Source organism: Macaca mulatta, chromosome X, assembly GCF_049350105.2.
Source record: "Macaca mulatta isolate MMU2019108-1 chromosome X, T2T-MMU8v2.0, whole genome shotgun sequence".
Taxonomy (NCBI): Eukaryota; Metazoa; Chordata; class Mammalia; order Primates; family Cercopithecidae; genus Macaca; species Macaca mulatta.
The window spans coordinates 136659109-136685428 of record NC_133426.1 but is presented as its reverse complement, the minus strand read 5'-3'; the positions used below and the strand labels follow the sequence as shown (position 1 = coordinate 136685428).

At 37.8% G+C, this 26320-nt stretch overlaps 1 protein-coding gene across 2 annotated transcripts in view; it reads left to right on the top strand.

Moving 5' to 3' along the window:
* The window catches only part of ZNF280C (zinc finger protein 280C), a 67934-nt gene extending 41614 nt beyond the window's left edge, over positions 1 to 26320 (top strand). The window contains exons 11-19 of one of the 2 annotated variants that reach the window (XM_015128188.3): positions 662 to 762; positions 1530 to 1676; positions 7919 to 8050; positions 12635 to 12945; positions 14028 to 14168; positions 19630 to 19692; positions 23663 to 23781; positions 23925 to 23961; positions 24082 to 26320. In XM_015128188.3, the coding sequence (XP_014983674.1) occupies positions 662 to 762; positions 1530 to 1676; positions 7919 to 8050; positions 12635 to 12945; positions 14028 to 14168; positions 19630 to 19692; positions 23663 to 23781; positions 23925 to 23961; positions 24082 to 24097 (1067 nt within the window). In that variant the 3' untranslated portion in view covers positions 24098 to 26320. The remainder of the gene's footprint in view (positions 1 to 661; positions 763 to 1529; positions 1677 to 7918; positions 8051 to 12634; positions 12946 to 14027; positions 14169 to 19629; positions 19693 to 23662; positions 23782 to 23924; positions 23962 to 24081) is intronic. The other variant, XM_015128189.3, reaches the window with a different exon arrangement.

Below are 26320 nucleotides of genomic sequence, written 5' to 3'. Positions count from 1 at the left end.
AGGTGGCACGTGCCTGTAATCCCAGCTACTCGGGAGACTGAGGCAGGAGAATCACTTGAACCCAGGAGGCGGAGGTTGCAGTGAGGCAAAATGGCACCATTACACTCCAGCCTGGGCAACAAGAGTGAGACTCCATCTCAAAAAAAAAAAAAAATTGAAATCTTTCTTATAAACAATTCATTAGTGGAAACTTCCTTGGCATAACATGCATTGTGTGTAGGGGACTAAATTAGAACACCCAGATTCCATGGTTTTCAAATTTGAAATCAATTGTCTTGATTTACACTTTAGACAAAAAGTAACTGCAAAGTTAGTTAAGATTTAGAGTCTGAGAAGCGAACAGATTTGGTTCAGATTCCAACTTTGCCTTTTACTACAACTGTGAGATCTCAAGCAAGTTACTTAATTTTTCTGTGCTTCTGGTTCCTCATCTGAAAAATAGGAATAAAAAATAACAGTACCTTCCTCGGTGATGTTACAAGAATTAAATAAGCTAATATATCCTTGGAACAGCATTACAGAGTTAACAGCTATAAAATTGTTAGAACCACATCACTATTACTTCTACTATTATTATTACTTGTTGTTGTTATGGATGTACAAAATGAATCTTTTTTATACACATCCTTAAATGGTATAATGTGTTTTTTTCCACTTTCAGCTATTTGCAAAATCTGTGAATTATCATTTGAAACAGAGCATATTCTTTTACAACATATGAAGGACACCCATAAACCTGGTGAAATGCCATATGTTTGCCAGGTACACATTTTATTATGTAGTTAAGTGTTTGTTTAATTTTCATGTGCCATGAAATAGTATTGTTCTTTTGATTTTTTTTAAAGCCATTTAAGTAAAATTAGTTACTATGCTAAAACTGAAGACCCTCTTCATTAGTGGAAACCCCCTTGGGATTAACTCATGCATTATAAATAAGGGGGTGGAGTAGCTTTTGCCTGTGGGTTGTACTTTGCTGACCTCTGCACTAGATGAGGAAATGCCCTACTAGAGAAAGACAAATATGTGGGTTATCATATAGGGAAGATTGTAGATATGCTAGAGAAATAGGAAAATCTCTTAGTTATAGAAAACCGATTTAAATGCTTTGGGATCAGTGTTCCAGAATTTGAAGTGGCTTCCAGTAACAAGGAAGTGAGATAAAGATAAATTGACACTGGCATAGCATGGATGCTATTTAAAATCTGAAGAAGAGAGTACTCTGTTTTATATAGCAGGAAACTTTTTAGAACAAGATTTGGCAGAGCTTGAAAATTCGCATCAAGATAGGGGTGGTAGATTTGAAAAGAAGAGAGTCTTACTGTGTTTTGAAATATATGCCTAAACTTTGAAAGATATCTTTCAAATGTTATCTTTATTACTTGCAGTAATATGATTCTTAGTTGTATAGGCGGCAGAGCTGTACTAGTAGTACATGTTCTTCCAAACAGATGACCCGTTATTGCTACTTTGATGTAATTGCAAGAAGTTATAAAATTTCAAGTTAAACTAAGCCTTCTTTATATTTCTAGGTTTGCCAGTTTAGATCATCAACATTTTCTGATGTAGAAGCTCATTTTAGAGCAGCCCATGAAAACACTAAGAACTTGCTATGTCCATTTTGCCTCAAAGTTAGTAAAATGGCAACCCCCTACATGAATCATTACATGAAGCATCAGGTGAGATTAAGCAGTTCTTATTTGTTCATGTTGTCTTAGTGAAAAGATACAGATCTATATGTATAGATCTATAGCTACATCTATATCTATCTATAACTTAGAACATTGGTTAGATTTGTTCTGAACAGAAAGCAAAGTTGTTCCGAATGACACAATTAATTTATAATTTATGCTGAATAACTTGTGAAACTTTCACTTATTTTCCTTGCTTGCTTTCTGATGACGCTGAGACTCAAATAGTCAAAGTTCTGAAAGATAGCTAGAAATAGGAACCCCAAAGTGGAGGAAAAAAACAGAAAATTCATGAAATTCTTAAGTTAGATATTTCAGGACCTAAGGGTGGTGGGACTGGGAATGATTTTGGAGGTGCTTATCAAGAGCAGGAAAAAATAAGTTTGAATGGAGGAACGTAAGATTAAGGACTCATAGCCTTGTGTTTTCCTCTTTGTCTTGAAATCTTATTTCTACTTTCTAGCCCACTTTTTATTATGAGACATGTGGTTGTCATCAGTGACCCAGAATTAACTTTTGTAGCAGCCATTAACAAAGGAAACAGCAAGAACACTTATGACCAGATATGTGAACTACACCGGAGAACTATATTTGGGTTGTAACTTACTTCCTTTGTGACTTTTGCCAGTTCTGCTATATAATTTCTGGGATACCAGTATTGATGCTTGCATCTTTCCCTTGAATTCTGATTTTATGCTTACTGATTCTTTTCCCCAATTAGAGCATCCTGTGGGCTGAAAACTTTGATGAAACAGTGGGCCTATTCTTGAGTGTTTGAAACAGCAATAGTGCCTTTGCCAAAAATCAGAAGTTAATGGATTTACTAAATCTGGTCATGTAATCGAGTTTTACCTCCTCACTGATCAGCTCATTACATTTTCTTAGTATTAATTGCATTGTCTCGGCAAGTTCATTCAGCACTGGCGCTAACGTGGCCCTTGATTGTAGTCGTTGGATGATCATGAAATCAACTTGTAGTTAATTGGAAAAAAAGTCATAAAAATAGAATTTCCAAATACATTCAGATTACCTGTGTTATGACTTAGATGGTATCAGTGTCTTTTTTTTTTTATCCCGGTAGGCCATCTCACCCTTAAAAACCTTTGGCAAAATCTTTCTAGGGTTTCCCCCAACAGTGTTCACTCAAATCTTAGTAAGTGTTTCCCTCTTAACTTGTTCCTAGTGAAAGAAATTTAGTGAATGGCTGGATTTACAAAATTCATAGGGGTGTTTTTTCTTTATTTTTAAAAACAAGACTTTTCAGAGCTTTCAATATGCTAATATTGTAAATCTCTAAGCAAGGGACATAGTATGTAATGGTCCTCAAACATTTTTAACCTTTGAGCCCTTTATTTGCACAGTACCTATTAACATTTCTTGAGGTATAGAGTTTGGGAAACACTATTCTTGGTGGTCTGTATTTCGTTTTTTGGCCTTCAATTTTGAAAAGAAGAATGGAACATAAAGCAGTATCTCTGACTGTCTAATTATAGGTCTTCTAACATACTTCTTTTGCCTATGCTTTACTAAGCTCTAGAGTGATATACATGTAGATTCGAAAAGAGTGATAACATGCTTAGAAAGGTAAGAAAGACACAGTGAACCCACTTTGTGAGCTGTGTCTCATAAGTGGTTTATCTGATCTGTAGTCATTCTTCATACCCTAAATTGTATGCCTTAACTTACTGTATGTATTGGAAAGAGTTACCCAACAGGTCTGAGTTGCTCAAATATTGCACAATTTCAGAAGTGCCTGCTTGTATAAGTGCCCCTTGGCTAAATCTTAGAAATTGAGCTCCTAAAATGTTCTTAATTGATAAGAGTGTTTTACATGCCTGGAACCTTGAGCCATGTTGTAACAGTTTGTCAAGAAAATTTACACCAAAAAAATACGGTTATGGTGACCACTTGCTTTTCTTGCAGTGGAGGGAGTCGTCTGAAAATTTGGTGGCTTACCCCCATGAAAAACCTAAGCTCTTAGACTCAAGAGAGCTTTCCCATCAAGCAACACTTTATAGGTGTTGCTGCAGTTCAGTGCTGAGGGATTATATGCGTATTGCTGCAGTTCATTGCTGAGGGATTAAGTGTGTCCTGTGTGACTCCACTGGAATGGAACTCTTAGAAGTTGGCACCTGGTAATCCTCTAGAAGCTATCCAGTGCATCATTTTCCTTTATTAATCCTGCTCTGTACCCTTACACTGTACTAAAACATAGCCGTGAGTGTAACAGTGTCTTAAGTCCTATCGATCCTTCTGCTGAATCATCACATCTGGGAGTAGTCTTAGGGACCACTGAGGTGCCACAGGTGCTATCTTAGTCTGTTTGAGCTGCTATAACATGCTATTATACCACTGACTGGGAAGCTTAAACAACAAGAACTTATTTCTCTCTGTTCTAGAGGCTGTAAAGTCCAAGATCAGGGCACCAGCTGTTCAGTGTCTGGTGACAACCTGCTTCCTTGTTCATAGATGGCCATATTCTCACTGTCTCTTCCCATGGGGGAAGGGGTGGAGAGAGCTCTCTGGGGTCCCTTTTATAAGGATGCTAATCCCATTATGACAGCTCCACCATCATAATCTAAATACTTTCCAAAGGCTCCACCTCCCAATACCATTACATTGGAAATTAGGATTTTACCATATGAATTGGGGGGCGGGGAGGGGGGGCACAAGCATTCAGTCCATTTCAGGTGCTCAATTTTTTTTGTTAAGTTTGGAGTACCTAAAGAGTAGGCAGTCAGCAGTGAAGAGGTAAGATTCTATTGATGAGGATCATCAGGCTTCTCTGAAGGTATTTGCAGTTTGCATAATTATTCACAAAAGACTCAAAAACCTGAGCTGACCAGTATTATAAGCTTGTAATTGAGATGGCATTATTAGTGCAATTTTATATAATAAGAATTATTGAATTTATTTTATTCTTTTTGAAGACTTGGATTGCAACTTTTTCCTAAAAATAATATATTATTATGTCTTGAGTGATTTTGGAGTTAGCAATGCAGTTTATACATTTTTTAACAAAGGCTGAAAGACTCCAGATGTGTTACATATCCTCATTAGCTCTTTAATAATAACAATAAGCAGTTAACATGTACTAATCACTTACCATTTGACAGCCACTGGTGCTTTTACATGCATTATCTTGTTTAATCTTCACAGCCACCCTATGAGGCAGGTATATGATTGTTTCCATTTTATAGTTGAGGAAACAAAGCTTTATAGAAAGTAATTTGCCCAGTGTCACATTCCCTAATAAGTGGTGGAGCCAAAAATTGATTTCTAGCCCAAGCTTCCACTGCAAACTCATATTCCACATTGACATTAGGTCTAAAGGCAGAAATTACAGATAGTTACCCTTGAAAATCCCTCCAATTGGCCAGGCGCAGTGGCTCATGCCTGTAATCCCAGCATTTTGAGAGGCCGAGGCAGGTGGATCACCTGAGGCCAGGAGTTTGAGACTAGCCTGGCCAACATGGTGAAACCCTGTCTCTACCAAAAATTAGCTGGGTGTGGTGGTGCATGCCTGTAATCCCAGCTACTTGGGAGGCTGAAGGGGGGAGAATCGCTTGAACCCCGGAGGCAGAGGTTGCATTGAGCCAAGATGATGCCACTGCACTCCAGCCTGGGAGACAGAACGAGACTCCGTCTCAAAAAAAAAACTCTCGTATCACCCAAAACCATATAGTATGCATGTAAAGAAGTTCAACACTTAACTTTTTCTCTACCCTTGGAACAAGTTACTGTTTCTTTTGTTAAACATTTTATTTTAAAAATGTATTAGTTGGGCATGTTGACTCACACCTGTAATCCCAGCACTTTGGGAGGCCGAGGGGAGTGGATCACTTGAGGTCAGGAGTTCGAGACCAGCCTGGCCCCATCTCTACTAAAAATACAAAATTAGCGGGGTGTGGTGGCAGGCGCCTGTAATCCCAGCTACTTGGGAGGCTGAGGCAGGAGAACTACTTGAACCCAGGAGGCGGAGGTTGCAGTGAGTCAAGGTCACGCCATTTCTCTCCAGCCTGGGCAACAAAAGCAAAACTGTATCTCAAAAAACAAAAAAAAAGTATAATCATCCGCGATCATTCGCACAATGCAAGCATACATACATAAGAGAGATATGCAGGACTTGAGTCCAACTAAGGGAATAGTAGATTAATGTCTCCCATCTTGGGGCTCTGGACAAATAAATACTCATTGAATGAAATGGCAGACACTTTGAACTAGTTAAATTGTGACTGCTGCTCATTTGTACTCTGTCAGTCTCTTGCCTCACTTTATTTCTTTATTTAACAAATATTTGAGTGCCTAATAAATGTCAAGGACTGTTTTAGGTACTGGGGATACAGAAGTAAGCAAAGCAAGGTTTGTGCTTGCTAAAATTTGCATCATGGTAGAGAAGGATTTGTGTGTGTATGTGATGTCTGAATGTATATGTGTGCCAGCTGATGGTAAGTACCATGGGAAGAAAATATAGATAGAGGGAATGCCAGGGCTCAGATGAAGGAGTGGTTTCTGTTTTTTAAATGGTGTGGTTAAAGAGGGCTTCTCCAAAGGGAATAAGAGAGTAAATCATGTGGCTTACTCATCTGGGAGAGAATGTTCCAGGTAGAGGGAACAGTAGTAGGTAGACAGTGAGGTGAACATATACCTAGGATATTCAAGGAAGAGCAAGAGGCCAGTGTGGCTGGAGCACGGTAAACAAGTGAGAGGAAACGTCGTAGTAGATGAGGTTGTAGCAATAGAATGTAAACCAGATCATTTAAGGACTTGTAAGCCAGAGTCAGGATTCTGGAGTGTTATGGAAAGCCATTGGAGGGTTTAACCATGTGAAAGATCTGTAACATTTTAAGATCACTCTTGACAGCTATGGGAAGAATAGACTGTAGAAGGAGAAAGGATAGAAATAGGGAGAAGATAGGAGGCTATTGCAAGAGTCCTCGTAAGTGGCTCAGAGAAGTATGGTAACAGTGATTGGAGGTGATAAGAAATTGAAAAATTATAAATTTTTTTAAGGTATCACTGACAGGTTTTATTAATTTGTTGAATGTGGGATGTAAGAGAAAGAGAAGAGTTGAGAGTGACCAAGTATTTTTGTCCTGAGCAGCTGCAAGAATTTAGTTCCCATATACTGAGATATTGGGAAGAGTAGGGAAGGTACAGATTTTGTGCCCTTCCCCACTCAGGATGAATGAGAGGGAATCTAGAGTTCAACTTTTTTGTCCATGTTGATTTGAAATACCTATTAGACATCAAGAGATGTCAAGTAGGCAGTGGGTGGATGCTATTTAAAGCCATGAAACTGGATGAGGTGATGAGGTATAGGTAGAGAAAAAATCTGTGGGAACTATACTCTAGAGAAACATTCTATCCATCATCTTAATTTACTGTCTGTTACTTAGCTGAGTTTTTCTTCTTTCCCCTTCTCTCTTGAGCACCTACAGGTAAATCTGTTTGTGTTTACTGTACCTATGGTATGATCTAGTACACCACACTTCTAAAATAGTCTGAAGGTCAAACTAAAATAGTAATGCAAACACCTTATCTTTATATATTGTCTTGAACTTTGTAAAGAGCTTTTATTTAGCAAATGCCTTTTGTGCACCAGTAACTCTACTAGGTACTTTCATACATGTTACCTCATTTGGTTTTCCTAAAAGATTGTTTGTGTTTTATATGCAAATAATGATGAGCTGGTGGAGATACATCTTTAAAGAAAGCATTCTTTTGTATTTGTATGTTGTTCTAAATTTATAATAATATAAAATATATTTTAATTAATGAGAACAGATACATAAAGATTGCAATTGATAATGTATAGTAGAAAGAACACTAACCAGCTATGGGCAAGTGACAAATTTCTCTTGGGTCCTATTTCCCATTGGTAAAATAATAATGGGACTAGGGTTTGAGGAGGAATTTAGTCAAGGGTTTCTCAAACAATAGATTGGAATCCATTCTTATTTATGCCACTACAATCAGTATAGAACTTTTCCAATTAAAATCTAATTATATACTTTTTATGTTTGATCCTTATATGGTGACTAATGCTTTTGAAACTCAAATACTAACACAAGGAGAACTTTTAAATAATAGATCATTTCGAATTGTCTGTGGTGGGAGATGATAAAATTCTGGTTGTAAATTTATTTAGATTTTAGAATTAAGAGCAATTTCAGGTCCTAGGATTTGTGGTGGTGGAAGTTATTATATCTAATCTTTTCTGTAAACAGAAAAAAGGGGTTCATCGTTGCCCAAAATGCAGACTACAATTTTTGACCAGCAAGGAGAAAGCTGAACATAAGGCACAGCATCGTACATTTATAAAGCCTAAAGAACTAGAAGGATTGCCTCCTGGAACAAAAGTGAGTTTGTGAGGGGTTTTTTGGTGGTTTTTTGCACATTCTATTAATTTTTTTTTTATTTTTTATTATTATGGATAGAAGGAATAAGATCTAGTGTTAGGAAGCTCACTGGGCAACAGTAATCAACAATAATTTATTGTATATTTCAAAATAACTAGAAGAGTGGAATTGGAATGTTCCTAATACAAATAAATGATAAATGCTTGAGGTGATGGATACCCCAGTTACCCTGATATGATCATTACGTATTGTATGCTTGTATCAAAATATCACATGCACCCCAAAAGTGAGTTTTAAATATGCTGTATTTTTAATATTTTGTATGATAATAGAAACAAACTACTGCCTGGTTTTATCTATTGAATATAGTATTAAAATTGACGTCTGATTGTTATTAAGACTTTAATTTTAGGTTTTATCCTTCTTATGCTTGTAAAGAAAAACTTCTAACCATTGTTTTATTAGTTGATTGACGTGGTTTGTTGGAGGGGTATTTCTAGTGCAACTAGATTGTAGACTAAGTCGACAGGTTGTTTCAATGTTCTGTAGGCTGTTTTTGAGCTATTCCAGTTGTCAATGTGTATGTCTTTCAGTTGCTAGACTATAAGATACTTAAGATCAGGAATTATATTTATCTTTGTGTCCCCAGCATCTGTCGTAGTGCCTTGAATGCCATAGGTTTGTTGAAGTTGGTATTACTAATCTCTCAGAGAAGCAAGTGTTGCTCCTGAATAGCATAGCATTGCTGTTTTTCATGAGCAAGCACACATCAGACTACAAATTTCTTTCTCCTTGTTTGCCTTACACAAGTTTTCTTTTTTTTTTTTTTTTTTTTTTTTTTTTTGAGACAGTCACTCTATGCCTCAGGCTGGAGTGCAGTGGCGCGATCTCAGCTCACTGCAGCCTCTGCCTTCTGGGTTCAAGTGATTCTCGTGCCTCAGCCTCCCAGGTAGTTGGGATTACAGGCGTGCAGCGTGATGTCCAGCTAATTGTTTGTATTTTTAATAGAGACCGGGTTTCACCAACATGGCCAGGCTGGTCTCAAACTCCTGGCCTCAAGTGATCTGCCCGCCTCGGTCTCCCAAAGTGCGGGGTTACAGGCATGAGCCACCATACCTGGCCCTCTGACTTCTTTACGTAAAGTTAGCTCTTAAATATTTTCTCCAGTGAAGAGCTATATAATCCAAGGTGAGATAATCCCCACATATTTGTATTTCATTTGGAGTACATACTTTTGAATGCGAGTATGTCTGCCATTTAAATTAACAAAAATAATATAAAACAATTATCTGAATATCTAGTGTAAGATATACCATCTGGCATCTTCTGTGCAATCCATTTGTTCCATGTTGATATTAGACATGCAGAATGTTAATGTAGGCAGAACAGTCCTCTCTCACATCTTCCCTTATTAATAAGATACCAGTAGTAATGGTAATATTGGTAATAATGATACTATATGTCTTATAACACTTTAGAATTAAGTGTTCAGTGTGCCTTTCCATACATTTTATTATTTAACCTTTGTGGTGATCCAGTGAGATAGACAAGGCAAGTATTATCCCCGTATTAGAGATGAAGAGGTTCAGAGAGGCTAAATTCCTTACTCAAGGTCATGTAGCTAGGACGAGGTAGTACTAAGATTCTTAAACTTGGATTTTTTGACTTCTCCAGTGCTTTCAAAAAATTTATTTTCAGTTTGCAAGCTAACAAGTTCTGCTTCAGTGCTTTTCTATGATACTTCATATATTTCATAGGACTTCACAGAAGCTGTTCTTCAAGTACATGGGGGGAATGTAGTCAAATGATTAAAGAGAATGTTAGTGGGTGACTGTTTTCTATTATTAACCAGTAGATGCAAACATTTTCTTTTCCCAAATAGTAAATGATAAATTTTATATGTTACCATTAAGGAAATTCTGAGCATTATTATAACTACCATGCTGTATGATGAATTGATGTAAGCTCCACCATAGCCTTGGAAGCAGAAATCGTGCCCCCTGATCCACCAGGAAGAGGTCACATTTACTGAAAATCTGTTTTATAGTTACCAGAGGGTAATTCAGGCCTCTGTATTACATTTTGACCTCTCTATTTGTGAAAGCCTTTTAGTTAGGGTTTTTTTTTTTTTTTTTTTTTTTTTGAGACGGGGTCTCTCTGTCACCCAGGTTGGAGTGTAGTGGTGCCATCTCAGCTCACTGCAACCTCTGCCTCCTAGGTGCAAGCTGGGACCACAGGCCACAGGTGGATGTCACCATGCCCAACTAATTTTGTTGCATTTTTGTAGAGATGAATTGCCCAGGCTGGTCTCAAACTCCTGAGCTCAGGCAGTCCACCCACCTTGGCCTCCCAAAGTGCTGGGATTGCAGGTGTGACCCACCACACCCGGCCCCTTTTAATTCTGTCAAAGCGTAAAATAGCTATGGAATGTGCTCTTTCGATATTCATCTAATTTGTACTAACTCCTAATTATTCGTTAATATCTGTTAACATACAATTGTTATCAATATAAAACTAATATTACAACAGTAAGTAAATATCAAGATAAATTTAGAATAAGTGGAAGGCTTCCACCATTTAGAATAAGTGGAAGGCTTATCTGATTGCAGTTTTATACTTGCCACTTTCAAAATAATGATTTTAACTTTTTGTATTGTAGTGATTTTTTGGTAACAGTGTTATTGAGATATAATTCATATATCACACAATTTACCTATTTACAGTGTACACAGTTCAGTGGTTTTTAGCATATTCAGATTTGGGCAAACATCACTACAATAAATTTTTAAACATTTTTATCACCCTCAAAAGAAACCCCATACCCTTTAGCATTCACTATTTCCCCTCCACTAGCCCTGTGCAAACTTTAGTCAGCTTTTAGTCTCTATGGATTTTCCCATTCTGGACGTTTGGTGTTGAATCATACAATATGTCATCTTTAGGGACTGGTTTATTTCACTTAGCATAGTGTTTTGCAGCTTCATTGATACTGTACCATGTTCCACTACTTCATTCTTTTTTGTGGCTGAGTAATACTGCACTGCATAGAAATTCTACCTTTTATTTATGCTTTCATCTATTGGTGGGCATATCCATTTGTCTTTCTGATCACCCATCTTTGCATTCTTTCAATATGCAGTAGGTAATACTGTACTGCATAGATATTCTACCTTTTATTTATCTTTTCATCTATTGGTGGGCATAATTCTCTTTTCTATATACATCCACTGCAGTTTTTGCAAGTACAATACTAACTGTAACAAAGCCTTTGTAAATCATGTGATGAGGTAAGAAACATGTAAACTGCCAATCAAAATTGCCATTTGGGTCATTTGTTTTTTGAAAACACAGTTATCCTATTGGAATTTTTACATCCACTGCAAGTAAAGCTAATACAAGTAAGCCAAGGGGACGTATAGCTAAGTCCAAAGCAAAATCCTCTTACAAGCAAAAACGAGAGTGCAACAGAAAAAGTTTCCTCTTTTCGGCTGTAATGCTGCTGTAAAAATTCATGTACAAGTTTTTGTGTGAACATGTGTTTTCATTTCTCTTGGGTATATACCTCTGAATACAATGGTGGAGTCAAATGGTAACTCTTACCTTTAATATTTTGAGAAACTGCCAAACTGTTTCTCTTTTTTTGTTGTTTTGTTTTTTGTTTTGTTTTGTTGGAGATGGGGTCTCGCTCTGTTGCCCAGGCTGGAGTGCAGTGGTGCGATCTTGGCACACTGCAACCTCCGCCTCCTGGGTTCAAGTGATTTTCCTGCCTCAGCCTCCTGAGTAGCTGGGATTACAGGCACCTGCCACCGTGCCTGGCTAATTTTTTGTATTTTTAAAAGAAATGGAGTTTCACCATGTTGGCCAGGCTGGTCTCAAACTCCTGACCTCAAGTGATCCGCCCACCTTGGCCTCCCAAAGTTCAGGGATTACAGGCCTAAGCCACCACACCTGGTCTGCCAAACTGTTTTTCGTTATAACTACACTGTTGTGCATTCCCACCAGCAGTGTATGAGGGTTCTCATTTTTCTATGTCTTAGCCAATACTTGTTATTTTGTTATTGTCTGTTTATTACAGCCATTCTGGTTGGTGTGAAGGAACATCTCATTTGGGAATTGATTTGCATTTCCCTGATGACTAATGATGTGCACCATCTATCTCTTCGTGTGGTTGTTGGCTGTTTGTATATCTTCTTTGAAGAAATGCCTATTCATCTATTTTCTCTTTGATTGCTTGTGCTTTTGGTGTCATTATATAAGAAACCATTGCCTAACTCATGCTCACAAGGATTTACTACTGTATTTTCTTCTAAGAGTTTTGTAGTTTTACATTTTAAAATTTGGTCTTTAATACATTTTGAGATAATTTTTGTATATAATATGAGGTAGGGATTCAAATTCTTTCTTTTGCACATGGATATCAGTTTTTCTAGCAGCATTCATCAAGACTATTTTTTGCCCCATTGGAAATGTTTTGGGACCCTTGTCAAAAACCAATTTACTGTAAATGTGAGGGCTTACAATGATATTTTTAATACTAATGTGATGGTTACTTTCTAAAAATACATATTGGCTTTGTTTTTATAGGTTACTATTCGAGCTTCACTTGGACCTCTCCAATCAAAATTACCAACTGCACCTTCCGGTTGTACTCCAGGCACTTCTTTTCTTCAGGTCACACCTCCGACATCTCAAAATACAACTGCTAAAAATCCTAGAAAATCTAATGCCGGTAGATCTAAGACAAGAAAGCCTCATGCACCTACATCCACTGCAAGTAAAGCTCATACAAGTAAGCCAAGAGGACGTATAGCTAAGTCCAAAGCAAAACCCTCTTACAAGCAAAAGCGACCGCGCAACAGAAAAAATAAAATGAGCCTTGCTTTGAAGAACTTAAGGTAATATCTTTTATTTCTGATATACAATACAAATTTAATCTTAAGTATGAAATTTACCATATCACAGAACCCTCTTACACATTTACATGATAATCACTTATCTGGCATAAAGACCAAGCAAATGAGAAAAAGTTACTTTTTACAACTACTGAGCAGAACTTGAGTCATTGTGTTTATTCTCTAATTTTCATCTTTTACACTAATCTTTTATTTTATGCTTTTATCTTATGATAGATTAATTGGTTTATTTGATCCCTTTTATTCCAGGGAAATGTTAACTGGTGTTAAATTTTTTGCACTTATTCTAGCTTGTTTCAAAGCAAATTTTCAAATTACGAGTCTACTTAAAGATCAATTTAGGGCCGGGCGCAGTGGCTCAAGCCTGTAATCCTAGCACTTTGGGAGGCCGAGACGGGCGGATCACAAGGTCAGGAGATCGAGACCATCCTGGCTAACACAGTGAAACCCCGTCTCTACTAAAAAATACAAAAAACTGCCGGGCGCGGTGGCTCAAGCCTGTAATCCCAGCACTTTGGGAGGCCGAGACGGGCGGATCACGAGGTCGGGAGATCGAGACCATCCTGGTTAACACGGTGAAACCCCGTCTCTACTAAAAAATACAAAAAACTAGCCGGGCGAGGTGGCGGGCGCCTGTAGTCCCAGCTACTCGGGAGGCTGAGACAGGAGAATGGCGTGAACCCGGGAGGCGGAGCTTGCAGTGAGCTGAGATCCGGCCACTGCACTCCAGCCTGGGTGACAGAGCGAGACTCCGTCTCAAAAAAAAAAAAAAAATACAAAAAACTAGCCGGGCGAGGTGGCGGGCACCTGTAGTCCCAGCTACTCGGGAGGCTGAGGCAGGAGAATGGCATAAACCTGGGAGGCGGAGCTTGCAGTGAGCTGAGATCTGGCCACTGCACTCCAGCCTGGGAGACAGAGCGAGACTCTGTCTCAAAAAAAAAAAAAAAAAAAAAAAAAGATCAATTGAAACATTTTGGGTTCAGTTAGTAAAATGTTAATAAGATTTTCCCCTATTATTTTTGTTTTATAATCTATTTTTATCATTTTTTTTCCATCTCCATAAGGTGTCGTCGGGGAATTCACAAGTGCATTGAATGTCATTCCAAAATAAAAGATTTTGCAAGCCACTTTTCTATATACATCCACTGCAGTTTTTGCAAGTACAATACTAACTGTAACAAAGCCTTTGTAAATCATATGATGAGGTAAGAAACATGTAAACTGCCAATCAAAATTGCCATTTGGGTCATTTGTTTTTTGAAAACAGAGTTATCCTATTGGAAGCAAGTTTGTCTCATCAAGGAACTAAAAGGGTCTAGCAATAGGAACTTCTAAGATGTTCCTTGTACTATTTTCCAGCATAGTAACTCATAAAATTACTGCGACAAAAACTCTTAAGAACAATTAGACTAATGAAACTAAAATGAGTTTGTTAGGGAAATTTGTTTTTCTATGGGACTTTTTTTTTCTTTTATGTCTTTCAGAAAGTGGTTTTTTCAATATATTTATCAAATAAATATGATCAGCTCTTGCAGTCCACATCTGTGGATTCAACCAACTGTAAATGAAAAGCGTTTTAAAAAATTACGTCTCTACTGAACATGAACAAACCTTTTTCCCGTCGTCATTCTCTAAACAATACAGTATAAAACTATAATAGCAGTTACATTGTATTAGGTATCATAGGTTTACAAATAATCTAGAGATGATTTAAAGTGTACAGCAGGATATGTATAGTTTATATACAAGTACTATGCCATTTTATATCAGAGACTTGAGTCTCTGCAGATTTGGATGCCTGGAGAGGAGGTCCTAGAAGCAATCCACCATGGATACAGGGACCCCTGTATATGTAATCTCTTGAGTCTTATCCTCTTCAAAGCGATCACTTTGAGAGACTCCAGGCTTTTTAATGATGCTAAGAACATTATCCTGTCTCTGTCTCCCACATCTGTCTGTCCATTTGTCTTTCTGATCATCCATCTTTGCATTCATTCAATGAAACATAAGCGACTGTAGGAATATTCCAGTCATGATGCTACCATTGGAATTCCTTTTCATGCATTGATTCAACTTAATTTGAGCACCTATGATGTACTCTACACAAGGGAAAAACTTCAGAGCCCCCCTTACTTTCATTTGAACCTCATTCGTAGGGGCTTGCCTTATTCTTTCAGAATGGATTTTATTTTAAATTACCAAAAAGTGTCCACATATAAATATAAGTTGATTATTCCAATTAAGATAGTTCCATTTATTTTCAGTTAGAAATAAGATATAACTAGCCAGGCACAATGGCTCATGCCTATAATCCCAGCACTTTCAGAGGCCAAGGAGAGGGGATTGCTTGAGCCTAGGAGTTCAAGACCAGCCTGGGCAACATAGCAAGACCTCATCTCTATTTTTAAAAAAGAAAAAAAAAAGAAATAGGTATAACCAATGAAAGTGGTTTTCTTGCAGATTATCAAAAGACCTCTATATTATTTTCTGCTCATAATCAGCTACCACTCTGAAGGATTCACCCACATTTTGATGGCTTCAGCACCTGGCTTGCAGGGGTTTTTTTCCCTTTGGTGATCAACCTGACCTTATGATACCTTTACTTCTTTAGTGCTAGCACTTTACATCCCTTTCTGCTTTGTTGTATCCCCTTTCTTAACACCATCCCATTTTACCTCATTGTAGACAATACTTACTTTGAATTCTCATTACCCCATGACTTTCAGGGTCTTGACTCCTTTTTTCTAGTCCAGTAGTATCAATTCAATTTTGTAGCCAACCACACCCTTAAGGTCTTCTGTTTTGAATGCTGCTTTGTTTCTGTCCTAAATTCCTTTGTATCTTCAGTCATGCTTAGTCTTGCTATCTTTGCATCTTTTATCCTTTTTGATGTATCCCTATCTCGGTTCTAGACTACCATACCATGCTCAATTCAGTCAGCTCTGAATTCGTGATCTTTAATTTGGTCCTACCTTTTTAAAAATACCACTTTGTGTTTTGTTTGTTTCTTTGTTTGTGTTTTTGAGACGGAGTCTTTCTCTGTCACCCAGGCTGGAGTGCAACGGCATGATCTCGGCTCACTGCAAGCTCCGCCTCCCGGGTTCACGCCATTCTGCTGCCTCAGCCTCCCCAGCAGCTGGGACTACAGGTGCCCGCCACCATGCCCAGCTAATTTTTTTTTTTTGGTATCTTTAGTAGAGACGGGGTTTCACCCTGTTAGCCAGGATGGTCTCAATCTCCTGACCTCGTGATCCGCCCGCCTCGGCCTTCCAAAGTGCTGGGATTACAGGCGTGAGCCACCACGCCCAGCCAAAAATACCGCTTTGTTTTTATCTACAACATCTGTCAGATTTTATTCTAGTCCCTCAGTGGTTAACTTTGCCTAATAATTACTCAGAGGTCATACTTTTTGTTTTTCTCAAGATTAACTTTTTTGTGTCTCAAGGTTTTTTTTCCTTCAGCCATTAATCTCAAAAAACAGACATGTCCCACTATTTTTAAGTTAACCCTGTTCGTCATCTCTTTCATTTCCTCCACATCCTTATTTCATTACTTTGGACCTTCAGTTCATCTCTTTCTCTCTACCACATTCATTGTGTCTGCAGATATTTTCAGGCATATTTTTAGGATGAGGAAAATCTGCCTTTACTTTGCATGTTTTCTTGTCCTCGTTTTACCATCAACATTTGTAAAGAGTATTCTTTACTAGCCTGTTTGTCATTTTTTGACCCTTTGTGATTTGAGTGTCGCCCACCACCCCCACCTACATGCAGCTAAAGCTGCTCCTTTAAAGGTTATCAGTCATATCCTAACCACTGGATATACTCATTATTTTTCATTCTTACTCCTCTATGACTTCTTCAGAGTATTTGACATTTTTGATCACTTACTTTTGGAACTCTTCTCAACTTCTGTTAAACTGTTACCACCGTTTTTCTTCTTTCCTTTTGGCTACTCCTGCTCTATATAATTATCTTTTCTCCCTTCGACTGTTCTTGTCCCCTTATAATCCCTTTCTTGGTACCTTAACCATTCTTAAAGTTTTCTCTTTTACCTTTCAACTGTAAATCCTCTGATTTCAATGCTGAGTTTCCCTGAGACCCCACTCTGTTTCTAACTAGGATTCAAACCACTTTTACTTCAGTACCCTTTAAGCTCAGTCTTGACTGTTTCAGGGCATCATTTGCATGAACATGGAGCACCAGCTAGAAATAATTTACTATCCCAAGTTTTTGAAACCCATTGAGTTCTGTTGATCTGCCACCATACATTCTAGCTTCCTGAGAGTCCACCTTCTGCAATATTCCAGTCTGCCTCTTCCACTACTATAGTGGTTCTGCACCTATACCCCAGTTTCTCTAAAGCAGACCCTAGCCAACCCTTCCCCTAGTACACTGCTATGAGTAATGTTGTTCTCTTATTCTGTGCCAAACACTTGGCTGCCCTAATGAGGCTTTAATTCTGCCCCTAATTTATAGAGGATTAAATTGGAAAACATTTTTGGCATTACTTAAACCCATGTGTCATTCCATCCTCCTCTCTCCCATTTTCCATAGGCTCACCAACTGTCTTGCAGAACCTTCAGCCCCATTCTATCCCCAAACATTCCCAACTGACCTAAAGTTACCTTCATAACCTTTTCCTAATTTCTGGTGAGCCCCTGCACTGTCATCACACACATTGAGCTCTTACTCATCATTAACCTCGTCTAGAACTGAAAGCTTCCACTTCTACTCTTCTAAGGGCCTCATAGGTCCCTTTGCTTTTCCCCTACTTCAGGGGCACATTGTTTCCCTCATTACTTCAGGTACCTCCCTCTGAATGGTGCACCCTCACTCCTACTCGGTGTGGACTTTTGTCATAGGTTTGAGTTCTGTATGTTCAGAGGCTTCATTTTCTCAGAGGTTGAGTACCTTTATTCCCAGGCTATGCCAACTCCATTGCGAGAAGACAGGCCCCCAAAATTGATCTATCTTCCCCAATGTATAGATTCTTCATATTCAGTATCTAAAGTAGTTTTTTCTTGTTCTTGATTATTCTCTGGAATGCTCCTTTCCTTCCCTCTCATTTCACCCTCTGCGAAGTATCTGATCAGCACAGCCAGTCATAGGAATCATTCCTTTCTTTGAGTTCTGTAACATTCGCTCTTCTGCCTCACATGTCTCTATTATCTATTTGAGAGAGAAGCTCGCTCTTTGTATTCACCATAGTGCCTATTCTGAGGATATTTTCTTGAAATTAACAGCTAGCCAGAATCTTTATTTTCCCATGCACATATAGTATGCTGGTGATGGTTACCTTGTGTCTGAGGGTAACTGTTGACCTGCTGTGTGGGGTCTGTCAGTGCAAGACAGGGCTAGTGCTTCTCAAACTAGCTTGCATAAGAATCAGCTGGAAAACTTGGGAAAACAGATTTCTGGGCCCCACTGCCAGAGATTGGTTCACTATGTTTGCAGTAAGGCCTTAAACTTTGTGTTTCTAACAAGCTTCTAGGTATGCTGATGATGCTGGTCCATGGACCACACTTTGAGTAATACTGTGCTAGGCTAATCCTGGCTAATCTTGCCTGGTTTTCTAACACAGGAAAGCTTTCCTTATCAATTTAAAGGGAGGCATAAAAGCTATTACCATTGGCTCTGAAGTTTGATTAGTGGTTTTCTGATCTGTGTATAGGAGAAGCATTGTTTTAATTCTTGAGCTCTGCTTCCCTTAATTTGCTCTCTTTGAAAGTTCTCCTGGTAATTGCAAAGGATTCTTTAAATGTTTCATGTTTATTGAATTAAGCAATGGCATTTATCTCAAGTAGTGTTTACTTCCAGGATCATTCAGATTATCCCCCTCCCCAAACATACTAAGATTAAAATGTAATGAATAATTATTATTCTCCAGCCTGGGTGACAGAGCAAGACTCTGAAACAAAAAATAATTATTTTAACAATTTCTATCATAGCAAAATACATTATCAAATATCTTTTAAATTGTTCTTACTCTTAATAGTTAAAAAATTTTTAATTTGACACTGCATTTTTAACTCAAGCATTTTTTTTTTTTTTTACTAATGGTGAGATACTGATCATCTAAGAAAATTCTCAGGGAAATATGTAATTAGAAAATATACAGGTAAAGTGGAATGTAAGTTAAAATTCTTGAATTAAACAGAGATGACTATCTTCGTCCATTCAGGCTGCTATAACAAAATACCATAGACTGGGTAGCTTATAAACAACAGAAATTTATTTCTCACAGTTCTGGAGGCTGGAAAGTCCACGATCAAGGTGCCGGCAGATTCGGTGTCTGGGTGAGGGCCCATTCCTCATAGTCAGCACCTTCTCACTGCGTCCTCACATGGTGGAAGGGGCACACTGGCTCTCTAGGATCTCTTTTATAAGTGCACTAATCTCATAAGGGCTATGCCCTTATGACCTAATCACCTCCCAAAGGCCCCACCTCTTATTACCATCACTTTGGGGGTTAAGATTTTAACATGAATTTTGGGGTGACACAGAAATTCAGATTATAGCAATAACCAACAGCATTTTATTATTTAGATCGTGATCTTTTATTCAAAACTAAGAAATTAGGCATTGGCTTGAAATGTGGTCATAAAATTAATATGGCGTTGTATAATAAAATTAATAAAATCTTGTTTGTCTCGTGTTTCTCAAGCTCTCATAGCAACCATCCAGGTAAACGGTTTTGTATTTTCAAGAAGCATTCAGGAACTCTCAGGTAATCATTGATCTTTTTTTTGTTTTTCTTTCCATTGAAATATTGCAGTAACTTTTTAAAAATGATGTTGGAGTGCCTACTTTGGAAATGATAGAGTTCTGTTTATTATATCCTTAGACCAAAGTTGGAGAGATAGCCTATCATTTCTGACTAAACTCTCTGTAGTGTCAAGCATTAAGATGAAACCTTCTTACATATGCATTTGTAAAATAACAAAAATAAGGTTCTCCAACCATATCTGAATAGAAGGAAGTTTTTGAAAATACCATAATACTTGAAATCAATATATAGCCTTCATAATTCTTAATGTTTTTAGAATTAAAGTATATAACTTGTTTACTGTACAGAAAAAAGTACTGATAAATATTTCTAAAGGCATTGATAATTACCATTGGTTACACCACACACACTTAGCTCAGAATCCACTAAAACATCTATTTTTTTACATTATTTTGATATCTTTTTGACTCCATCTTCCTTTGTTAATTATTTTGCTCATGTTGACAGATGTTTGCCTGGCACATAGTACCTGGCACATAGTAGGCACTTGGTAAATATTTGTTGAATAAGTTAATGTATATGTTGAAAATGAATTATGTGGATAATGTTGGACCAAGAGTTCATAGAGGAAATTTTTATTGTATTATTAAAACATACTCGTGTTAGGCCGGGTACGGTGGCTCACACCTGTAAACCTAGCACTTTGGGAGGCCGAGGCGGGTGGATCACCTGAGGTCAGGAGTTCAAGACCAGCCTGGCCAACATGGCGAAACCCTGTCTCTACTAAAAATACCAAAATTAGCTGGGCATGGTGGCTATAATCCCAGCTACTTGGGAGACTGAGGCAGGAGAATCACTTGAACCCGGAGGGCAGAGGTTGCAGTGAGCTGAGATCGCGCCACTTTGCTCCAGCCTGTGCAAAAGAGCAAACAAAACTCCCATCTAAAAAAAAAAAATTTATGCTATTTTTAAAACATTGAATTCGAGGAATTAGAAAAGAGTAAAATATATTAGGTGTTACCTTTACTGAAAAATGCTTTGTAAGAATGAAAAGAGATTTAATTCTAAAAATGAGATTTCACTTTGATTTTTACCACGTGATGGTCAAGCTCAATTGTATGCTTAGTTTTTAAATGAACTGTATGATTTGAAAGATCTGAGGTGTTTTTTTTTTCAACTCGAGTGGATCTCACATCTAAATAGAAAATTGGTCAAATTCTGTGTATGGGCCAGGTGCAGTGGCTCCCACCTGTAATCCCAGCACTTTGGGAGGCCAAGGCGGGTGGATCACTTGAGCCCAGGAGTTCAGGATCAGCCTGGCCAACATGGCGAAACTCCATCTCTACTAAAAATACAAAAATTCGCCTGGCATGGTGGTGCATGCCTGTCATCCCAGCTACTCGGGAGGCTGAGGCACGAGAATTGCTTGAACCTGGAAGGCAGAGGTTGCAGTGAGCCAAGATTGCACCACTATACCCCAGCATGGGTGACAGAGTGAGACTCAGTCTCAGAAAATTTTTTTAAAAATCTGTGTATGGACATAGCATTTTATATTTCTATAAACAATTTTTTCATAATTACTATTTTGTTAAAATGAAATATTCATTCTTTAGCTATTTATTGTGTACCTATCATGTATAACACAATGTAGCAAGTCCTATACAGATGACCATGATGAAGAAGAAGGCTTGTACCAACCGTCAAGGAATGTACAATTTATTAAAGGGATAAAAGGTGTGAACATAAATAACTACAGTAATACAAAGAGGTTCCTAGTAAGTGCAATAAGAGATACTGATTTCAAAGGGGAGAGAGGTTTCTACTTAAAAGAAGAGGCACAGGGGCATTCTAGTTGGCAGAAATAACATTAATAAAAGTTCAGAAAGGAAAAAACAAACTACACATTCTTCTGAATCACAATGGAGTAATTTTGGAGTAACTAGGAGTAAAATTTGGATGAAGCACGAAGTTCATATAGCATAGTATTATACTAAGATCAAAGTTGGCCGGGCGCAGTGACTCAAGCCTGTAATCCCAGCACTTTGGGAGGCTGAGGTGGGTGGATCACCTGAGGTCAGGAGTTCAAGACCAACCTAGCCAACATGGCAAAACCCTATCTCTACTAAAAATAGAAAAAAATTAGCCAGGCGTGGTGGTGTGCACCTGTAATCGCAGCTACTCGGAGGCTGAGGCAAGAGAATCGCTTGAACCCAGGAGGTGGAAGTTGCAGTGAGCCGAGATCGCGCCCCTGCACTCCAGCCTGGGCGACAGAGTGGGGCTCCATTCCAAAAATAAAAAAAGATCAGTCTGGGGAGATAGTTTTGAACTTAGATCCAGATTGTTGAATCCTTGAAAACAAGGCCTAGGGAGTTTGGGCTTAATTTTCATTTGGAAGACATTGGGGGGGGAAAGCCATTGATGTTTTGAATAGAATCAAGGGTGCTGAAGGAAGATCACTTTGGAGGAGTATACAAGATGAGTTGTAGCTGCATGAGACACATAGACTGGTTAAGGCTATTGTAGTGGTTAAGACTTACTTAATAAAGCCCTGGGCTAAGGTGGTGGGGTGGTATCACATCATGTTTAAGAGCATGGGCTTCAGAATCAGAGGGCTCCATTTCCAACCTGATCCTGGCCTCAGTAGATTACTGAAACTAATTCTGTCCTCTGTAAAAGGGTAATAATTATAGCACCTATCTCTTTGGGTTGCCATGAGATTTAGATCAGACAATATGTCTAAAACCCTCAGACTGGCATAGAGTAAGTACTCAATAAATTGTTAATATCATAAAATGTTTGAAATATTGAATGTTTTATGTAAGAAGAGAGTCAGAGATAACTAGAAATTTGAGCCCCAGTATTAGGGAAATGGCATCATAAGAGAGACTTTTCCGCCTAAATTTCATGGGGAAAGCACATGATTCCAGTTTTATGAAGATAGTTTTTGATGTGCAGGAGTTCTGGCTAGGTGTAAATCCACAACAGGTTGTTAAAACTAGAGAAGTCAATGCAAGGTATGCCACTGGTTTCCTATACAGGTGAAATATTTAAGTTTAAAGTATCTGATGAACTTCAAAAGTATATGTATGCTTTGTTAATAAACTGATGATGATAATTACATGATTTTAAAACCTTCACATTTCTTTTCTAATTTTATCCTCATTTGACTAAGATATTAGATTGCAGAATCCACAGACTGTACCTTTTTTGGTTACTGTTGTATTCACAATACCTAGTAGTACAGTGTGGGTGAAGAAGGTTCTCAGCAAATGTATATTTATATATTTCAGTGAATGAATATTACATCCTTGCTTTGCAAGTAATAACTTGCACACATTACCTAAGTTGTTAAGGGAGACTGGGCTTTCAGTCAGTCTCTTGATGCCTAGCTTTCAGCTAGGCACAAGTTGAGAGGTGACAATTTATAAAGCACTAAATGTTAGCATAATTTGAATATGGCCATGCCATTTTCTTTTCCTTTTTTTTTTTTTTTTTTTTTTTTTGAGACGGAGTCTGACTGTCACCCAGGCTGGAGTGCAGTGGCACAATCTTGGCTCACTGTAACCTCTGCCTCTTGGGTTCAAGCAATTCTCCTGTCTCAGCCTCCAGAGTAGCTGGGGCTACAGACGCACGCCATGATGCCTAGCTAATTTTTGTATTTTTAGTAGAGACGAGGTTTCACCATACTGGTCAGGCTGGTCTCGAACTCCTGACCTCAGGTGATCCATGCACCTCGGCCTCCCAAAGCGCTGGGATTATAGGCATGAGCCACCGTGCCCGGCCAGCAATGCCATTTTCTGGAGAACCATTTTAGATATATCAAGTTTATATAACAAAGTTGGAAAATGACGGTTGTGGAGACTAAAATGCAAATCAAATTAGTACATGGAAAAATAATTATTGAGCTCATAATATAATTATGGATTTTCATAAATGATAATATTTTTTACTGTCTTCTTTTTTTTCATAGGGGCATTACTCTAGTGTGCCTTAAATGTGATTTCCTAGCTGATTCTTCTGGCTTAGATCGCATGGCTAAACACTTAAGTCAACGTAAAACTCATACTTGCCAAGTTATAATAGAGAATGGTATGTATATATAATTGTGTTTCTTTGATTTTCTGATACTTATTTCAGTATTTTTGATCAGACACCATATGGACCCATGTATTACATTGATAGTCTCACTCTTCATATACACTATTGTAAATGTAAAACTTTTTTGATTTCAGTTTCCGAAAGTACCTCAACTTCTGAACCCATTTCTGGGTAAGTTTAATTTTCCTTCGGTGCGGTTTGCTTTGATGGACTTTAGCACTGTTGTATTTTTTAATGTATCATTAATATAAATGAAAAATATTAAAGTTGTTTTTGTTTTTGTTTTTAAAGCTGCTCATTGAAATAGATTCCTGCTCCATGGAGTTCGTGCAACCTGGTGCAAGACAAGTTGGAAGTTCCTAAGTTCAAAGTTCTGAAGTGTTTTCTCACACAAAAGGCAGTTAAACAGCCAAGTTCATGACACTAGCTCTCATTCAGCTCTTTTCAGCTTTCAAATGCCACTAGATTCTCACTCCACCTTATCTTTGTGTCAGGTTAACATACCTTAACACATTTTTTTCTCCAATTGGCTCTCTCCAAAAATACCTTTTGTTTTTCTCTGCTATACTTGACTTGCCTTCATAATACTACATTCCAGATAATATGACTGTTCATCTTTTTCTGTCTGTTTTGTCTGCTTTCTTAATTTCTTATAAGTCTTACATGTTTAGGTCAGATAGCCATTTTTTCTTCATTCCTTGTTCATTACTGTTCTGTTTTTCATATTTTTCAAATGAAGAAGCAACGCATAAGTTTCAAAAAATATCCAGGGTACTCCTGGACAGTGTCCCCTTTTGATGGACACGACTGATGCCTGTTCTTTCTTTCCAAGAAATGTGAATTATTTGACTGTGAGACCTCCTCTAGTTTGTGGCCTTAAGAGATCAGATCTTGGGGAGAGTCCCTTCCTACCTGACTGACCTCCCATAAGGTTGATGCTGATTTGGCCAGAGATGACCTCAAGGCCCACCAAATAGAGCACAACTTCCCACTGGGGGCTTTGGCTTTTGATCTTAAGCTTATGGGTCGATTCTAACCAAGAAAAGTCCATGAGATCACTGCTTCAACATCCAGGTTGACGTTTAACCATTTTGGCTGCTGCTCTTTAATCTTACTCTAGCAGGCATGCAGTCCAAGGAATATAAAAATTCTTGTTGTGTGGGAACCAAGGTTACTTTCCTGTTCTTGGAAAAAGAAAATTTCTACAATTACAGTTCCCAAAGTCACAGTTCATGTTATTTAAAGTTTTATCCAGTATTCTAGGAATTTTCAGCAATACTAATATTCACATTTTTAAACATTTTTTACATTTTGTTTTATTTTGGTAGCTTGGTTTTATATTGTTTTTAGATCAGTGCTTCAACATCCAGGTTGACGTTTAACCATTTTGGCTGCTGCTCTTTAATCTTCCTCTAGCAGACATGCAGTCCAAGGAATATCAAAATTCTGGTTGTATTGGGAACCAAGGTTACTTTCTTGTTTTTGGAAAAACAAAATTTCTACAGTTACGGTTCACAAAGTCAGTTATTCATGTTTTCATTTAAAGTTTTATCCAGTGTTATAGGAATTTTCAGCAATACTGATATTCTTTTTTTTTTTTTTTTTTTTTTTTTTTTGTAGACGGAGTCTTGCTCTGTGTCCCAGGCTGGAGTGTGCAGTGGCGCGATTTTGGCTCACTGCAAGCTCTGCCTGCTGGGTTCACGCCATTCTGCCTCAGCCTCCCAAGTACCTGGGATGACAGGCACCCGCCACCACGCCCGGCTAATTTTTAATTTTTTGTATTTTTAGTAGAGACGGGGTTTCACCGTGTTCACCAGGATGGTCCCGATCTCCTGACCTTGTGATCTGCTCGCCTCGGCCTCCCAAAGTGCTGGGATTATAGGCATGAGCCACCGCACCCGGCCAATATTCACATTTTTAAACATTTTTTTTTATTTTACTTTGGTAGCTTGGTTTTATATTGTTCTTAATCAAATTTATTTTACTCTATTTTGTTTTTCTGTCACTTCTTTGTCCCAGATTCATGAAATTTGCTGATGTCCATTTTATGTCTACTTTTGAATTATTTGTGTTTGTTTTGTTTTTATTTCAAACTCCCAAGACATTTCTTAGAATTGTCTACAGATTTCGTGTAGCTACTTATTGGTAGCTTCTTAATTTCATACTTGTCCAGACCATTAGACATTATTACATGCTCTATCTTGGGCCTATCATTAACATTAGCTTAGGGATTCTGATTTCAAAGACATAAAGAATTGGCAAAGCTCTTCTTACAGACCTTAAAACAAGTTTTAAAGGTACATTTCTGTTCATCTAATACATAATATCTTCTTAGCCATTAATGTAATTCCTCTGGATAAAGATAATATATTCAAAAAATATTGGGACCAAAAAATGCACTTGTTTCTTGCTCATATATATATAGATGTATATTTTTTTTAATTTGTTGTTTGTTTATTTTGGTTACATTGAATATAGATTTGCTGAACAGTTTTGATGTTATTTTTTTAATAAAATTTGTATTGTTAAA